The 6,000-nt window shown below is 49.4% G+C and overlaps 1 protein-coding gene across 8 annotated transcripts in view; it reads left to right on the top strand.

The window, feature by feature from the left end:
- Nucleotides 1–2,931, top strand: part of RGS3 (regulator of G protein signaling 3) — a 147,672-nt gene extending 144,741 nt beyond the window's left edge. For all 8 annotated transcript variants that reach the window (XM_027869730.1, XM_027869731.1, XM_027869732.1 and 5 more), the window contains 2 exons: nucleotides 893–1,059; nucleotides 1,885–2,931. In XM_027869730.1, the coding sequence (XP_027725531.1) occupies nucleotides 893–1,059; nucleotides 1,885–2,070 (353 nt within the window). In that variant the 3' untranslated portion in view covers nucleotides 2,071–2,931. The remainder of the gene's footprint in view (nucleotides 1–892; nucleotides 1,060–1,884) is intronic.
- The last annotated feature ends 3,069 nt before the right edge of the window (nucleotides 2,932–6,000 follow it).

Here is a 6,000-nt window from a genome sequence, read left to right on the forward strand (position 1 = left end):
AGCTAGATATTCCATGAGAATGTATGGAAAATTTACCCCATAACCCGTAGTCACTATCTAGCCCTTATTCTCATTCTCCAAAGGGTCCTAAGTCCTTCCTTAGGCACCAGAAGGAAGCAGCAGAAACATCCCACATGGAATGTCCATGATGAATGTCAAACCGTTCAACACGGCCTCCCAGGGAGTCACTGTTTCAAAAGTCTGATGTGGAGGCCTCTGATGGGACTGGGATTCACTTGTTCCTCTGAACTTTTGACTGAGAGAGAGACTGCGGGTCCAAAGAGAAGGGGCGGGAGTGGGGGGAAGGAATCTTTTTAGCTGTACCTTTATACCCCTATCAGCCAGGCATTAAGCCAGGCTGGGTTCTTCCTACAACTAGCAAGAGACAGATAAGAGATAGGGCGGCTTTGAGGACAGGCACTGTTTTTGTCTTTGTATGCCCAAAATTTGGAGCAGTGCCTTATATAGTAGGCTTAGTTGATTTCATAAATGTTTCTTGCGTTTAATTGAGTCTGTCTTATAGCTAATTGTCAGAGAACTAGAAAGGACCCTTAAAAGGTCATCTTATCCAACTCTTTCATTTAATGCATGGAAAACTGAGGTTCAGGATGGCGAATCAACTTGCCCATTGTCATACAATGAGTTGGTAGCAGAGAGAGGACTAAATTAACACAGGTGTCCTAACTCCCAGCCCTGTGAGCTCTCTAATATACCAAGCTATTCCTTGGTTTTCTGGGCCAGGCTCAGTGGGGAGTCCTAGGAGATGTCTCGGGTATGTTCTGTCCTCCTCTTCCCGGATGCATGATGGGACCTATGATGGGACTGGCAGGCATCTCATCTGGTGCTAGGCTGTCCCTTCCCAATGTAATCTGGGCTCTTTGTCTTCTGACAGATGGACTAGCAGTGTTTCGTGCCTTCCTTCGAACAGAGTTCAGTGAAGAGAACCTGGAATTTTGGCTGGCATGTGAGGACTTCAAGAAAGTCAAGTCCCAATCCAAGATGGCATCTAAGGCAAAGAAGATCTTTGCAGAATATATTGCCATCCAGGCGTGTAAAGAGGTAACCCCTTTGTGTGTGGTTGTGTATTTCTTAGCCAATGTCTTTAACTGGTTATATGAAAATAGCTATGGGCAAAACAATGTTCCAGGGGAAAGTAGTTCCATCGGAGCAATATTACGAATGGAAACTTGATCAGTCCATTTTATGGTAGGAGCTCATGACATTAAGGCAGGATTGGGTTGTAGCACAGTGACGCTGGGCCTGCTTCATTCTGAGAGAATGTCAGCACCTTGAGAGCAGGAACTATTTTATTTCTGTCTTTGTGTCCCCAGCACTTAGTACAGTGTCTGGCACATTGTAGGTGCTTAATAAATGCTTATTGGTTGATTGGTTGACTCTTCCGTATGTGCCTTTCCTGAGGGAGTGAACCCGGAAGGCCTCAGGTCATGTTGCCCTTAAAGCCCTTAATGCTTCATCTTGAGTTGTTAGTTCCTTCTCAAAGACCCCCCCTCTCCACCCTACTGGTTAAGGGGGAAGGGGGGCAGGTGTCTTCCTTGCCTTCCTATAGTTGGGAGACTAGATGGAAAGTTAGTCTTTTGTTCCCAGTGACATGAACTGAGGACATCCTTGGGGATTGTCACTAAAGGACTTGCAGGGAATTAAGCCGCCTGGGGGGTTCTGATTAGATCAGTTCACCAGGCTGGAGAGATAGCAGCTGGAGATATAGCTGGAGACACAGGGGCTTGAAGATAAGGGACTGTACCAGTACAGACTTAGCTTTGGAAACATTGACTGGTACTGGCCTCCTGGGCACATCCTACTTCTGAGGGCCCAATACAACTTTTCAGGTCACGGCCTTGATGTTGCATCTGCTTCTCCTCTCAGGTGAACCTGGACTCCTACACAAGGGAACACACCAAGGACAACCTGCAGAATGTCACCAGGGGCTGCTTCGATCTGGCCCAGAAGCGTATCTATGGGCTTATGGAGAAGGACTCCTATCCTCGTTTCCTCCGCTCAGAGCTCTACTTAGACCTCATTAACCAGAAGAAGCTGAGCCCTCCATTGTAGGGGGGCTCCCCCTCCCTTCCCCCGGGCAGCCCAGGGGAGATGAATGTTTACATGAAGCCAGCCCAGCAGGTGGCCTGCCCTGTCCCTCCCCACCCTCCTGAGGATGGCTGAGAGAATGGACCACTCTGTTGCCTGTGACTCCTCGAAGCCATATCTCTGTTGGACTGGCCCATGGACATATGAGAAGCCTGAGGCCTGGACTATAAGAGTCCCTGGGGACTCGAGAAGCCAGTGGGCTGGTGCCATGTGTGTTGGCACCCTGCTCCCACCCCCAGTGCCACTCTCTGGTACGACGATGCCTGCCCCAGGATTGGGCCTATGGGCGTGGTGCATAGGCAGGGCTTTGGTACAGGCTGAAAGGTTCTTGTCCAGGCAGCAAGGAGCCAGGGGCAGGTGTGAAGCTGAGGGGACAGGGGACCAACCAGTACAGGAACCTTACCTCTAACTTATGAGCTCCACCAAGCATCCTCCAGCACGGGCCTGCCCCCTGCTTCTGGGTCACTTCACAGTGATCAGGGCCCTGAAACAACTGGGTAGCAGAAGGTGGGGGTGGGGAAGGTATTCCCTGGGCCAGGCGGCAGGTGCTCAGTTGACTTACCCTGTAGGTTTTGGCCTCCAGGTGCCATCCCTTGGGGCCCTGGTGCTCAGCACCCTGACATCCCCACCCTGGACCCTGGCCTCAGAATTTTATTTATTTCAACACTGTAGCCGAATGCTTGATGCATTGTTCTGTAATAGGAAATCCTTGCCTCTTTATTTTCTTAATTTACAAGTGCAATATTTTAAGTATGTTTTCGTGGGAAGCTACAAAGCAGAATGACCGTTCTATTTTAAGAAGGTGTACACACTTTTATAAGTTGGGGCGGGAGGGAGGGTTGTTCTTTTGCCCAAAGGACCCTGGCAGCAGGCAGCTGGGGTCCCTGGATGTACATATTATTTGTGGAAAATCTCAAGTTCAATAATATGAACACAGTGCCGTGCAAGCCTGACCCTCAGCAGAGGGACAGTATCTCTGACGGGGCCCACCTGGCTCTGGACAGCACATTTGGTCCCTGAGAGCCATTGCTGTGGCTCTCAAACCATCCACACAGCCAGGTGATGGAATGAATAAAAGGCCCATCTGACTTCTATTACTGGTTGCTATCTCTTTTATCTGGATGCTATAGGCCCTCTTTTCACCTACAGGATTAACGCTTTAATCCTACTGAGATTCATAGATGTCCAGGACTGGAAGAAGGCAGAGCCCTTCACAGAGCACCATCTAGTCCAGCTGCCTCATGAGGGACCTGAGGCCCAGAGTGGGGAAGGCAGGGAGCGACTTGCACAAGGTCGCACAGCTAGTGAGTAGTGAACTAGAACACAGGTCTGGGCATGGTGGGAGAGTCAAAAGAAAACTGGAGCCAGAAACTAGTTCCGCAGGCAAGCTCTGCCAGTGACTGCAGTCGTGGGTATGTCATCATAGAATGAGGGGCCTGGCCCTTGCCACTCTGTATCTGGTCCTATGAGATGTGGCGTCTAATGACCTTTCTGGTCTCCTGGTTCAGTGTGGGATAGGACAGAGCTCCCCAGGAGTCTGGTCCTTCCCTCAGATCATCTTTAGGATGTAGCCTCCTCCTAGGCCCTGTGCACGGGACCGACCAGCACAAGAACCTACCTTTAGCTCTCCCCTCGGCAGCTGGCTCCTTACCTCCACGGAGAGAGCGGTCTGCAAGGAGTTAACCTGTGTAGTACTGAATCTAAATGCAGCCTGAGCAAGAGACAGTGGGTTAGAGTCATCTGTTAAGGCTTCCTCTAAGAGGTAGGACTTAGGCTCTTAACGGGCCTCCCTGAGGTCCTGAAGACTTTGCAGAAAGGCCCTCCTCATCCTTGTGACCCAGCTACCTTGTGACCTCTCAGCATATGGAGTTAGCCTCTGTCCCTCCTTGGTGGGTGCCCTGGGCCTGTTATTTGGGGTAGAAGCACCAAAACTTACTCTGTGGGTTAGATTCTTTGCCTGATTTTGCAGTGAGACCCTTAGATTCTTTCTCTCTTTCCTTCTCCCTTCCTTTTCCCCATACCTATCAGTCTCTCCTCTTCCCCCTCCTCCCACCTGACCTCTTCCTCAAGTGTCCTCTCTTCCAGGAAGCTTTTCTAGGTTTTGGTACCAACTATGTCTGAGACCGGCTTCCTGGGGAGAGACAACTTACAGGGTCAGCCAGCAGACACTAGTGCTCAGAAACCTGTTGTATGCTCCATTGCTAGGTGGCCAGAGACCACCCTTGTTTTCCTTATCCCCTCTGACTCCCATCAGGGACTAGAGAACTTTTCTTTAGCCTGTGCCTGACCCCAGTTCCCAGATTGGGATTTGTGGGTAGCCTGCCTGCCAGGAAGCCACTAGTGGCAGAACTATTGCTATTTCACTGCCAGAGCCCCTTCCTAGCTCTGGACACCAGGGCTTGGCTGTCTGAGAATCCAATCCAATCCGACAAGCATCTATTAAATCACCTACTATGTGCAAGTCACCAGGGTATGCAAAGACAATCAAAAATAACCCCTGCCTCCAAGGAGCTTATATTCTACTGGGGATAGCCCAAGTATCTAGCACAGTGCCTCGTATGTAATTAATAAATGATTGCTGATTTAAAGTGTTGAAGAGGTAAGCAGAGGAGGTGAATGTGTGGTCAGGTGCCTCACATTCCCTACCTCCTGGGCCTGAATCACTGTCAGCAGTGGGATGGGCACACTAGAACATGGAACCATGCATGGTTTTCATGCTAGAGCAACATCCCAGCTGCTGATGATTGAGGGAAAGCAGCTCCCAATTGAGATATGATGTGCCTTGGCCTCTACATGGAACCAGCAGGTAGGGCTTCTTGATCCAATTCTGAGCTTCTTCACCAGACAATTTCCACCCTGCAGATCTGAGAAGGGAGCATAGACAGAACAAGACAAAGAGACAGACATCCTGTCCCTGCCCTGAGGAGTCCTCACCTTGGATTAGAAAGGGTAGCTCCAGAACCATAGAACTTCTTGAAAATGATGGATAGACAATTCTCCTGATATTAGTCTCCGTTGAACTTTGAATTCTGGACTTAAAGGTCACCCAGTGCCAGCTCTTCCTTTTTTACAAAGCAGAAGCTGAGGCCCCAGAGGTCACCCAGTCAGTGACAGAACTGGGAACAGAAGCCAGGCCTGCTGGTAATTCCCCACTGCAACCTCATGACACTTACCCTAGATGATCGATTTATACCTGAGAGGTCATGAACAAAGCATTATCAAATATTATCCCTGGCTCTCCACATTCAGCATCTAAAAGAAACCAGAGTGGGATTAGTGGAACTGGGGCAGCTGGCTTCAATGAAATTGAATTCTGACCACTTTGGCTTTCTATTCCCTTTGGGGTTTGTTTCCATGGGAACCTAAAGGTCAACCATGGATGGACATGGTGGGGGTTGGGAACGGGCAGGGGAAAGCCACCTTTGAGTGAATTTATGGAAGGGAGATACTGTGTTCTCTGACTCCAATAAAGGGGGGAGCAGGTCTCATTAACTTGTTTAATGTCATACATCCCCAGGGAATTGTTTGGAGAAAGAAAGCTAAGACACCAGCCCCTAGGCCTGCCTTCAGATTATGGCAGATTTAGAGATGCAACTTTTAAATTCCAGAAGGCAGTGTGGCCCAGTAGAAAGACCACTGGATTGGGAGTTGGGAGGCATTGATTCTAGTCCTTGCTAGCTATGAGATACAGCCTCACCCGGGTCTCAGTTTCCTTGTCTGTAAACTGGGAACAATTGCTGCCTAACCGGGTTGTGTTAGACAACAATAGAGACAATGAGAGAAAAGAACTTTGTTATTATGTGGGGCTATGCAGATGTCAGGAATTATCGTGGTGATAAATAAGCCTGGGAATCGAGGGGCACCTTTTTGTCCATAATCTGCAGGCCTTCTAAG

This window comes from Vombatus ursinus, unplaced genomic scaffold, assembly GCF_900497805.2.
Source record: "Vombatus ursinus unplaced genomic scaffold, bare-nosed wombat genome assembly UNPS02014793.1, whole genome shotgun sequence".
Lineage (NCBI taxonomy): Eukaryota > Metazoa > Chordata > Mammalia > Diprotodontia > Vombatidae > Vombatus > Vombatus ursinus.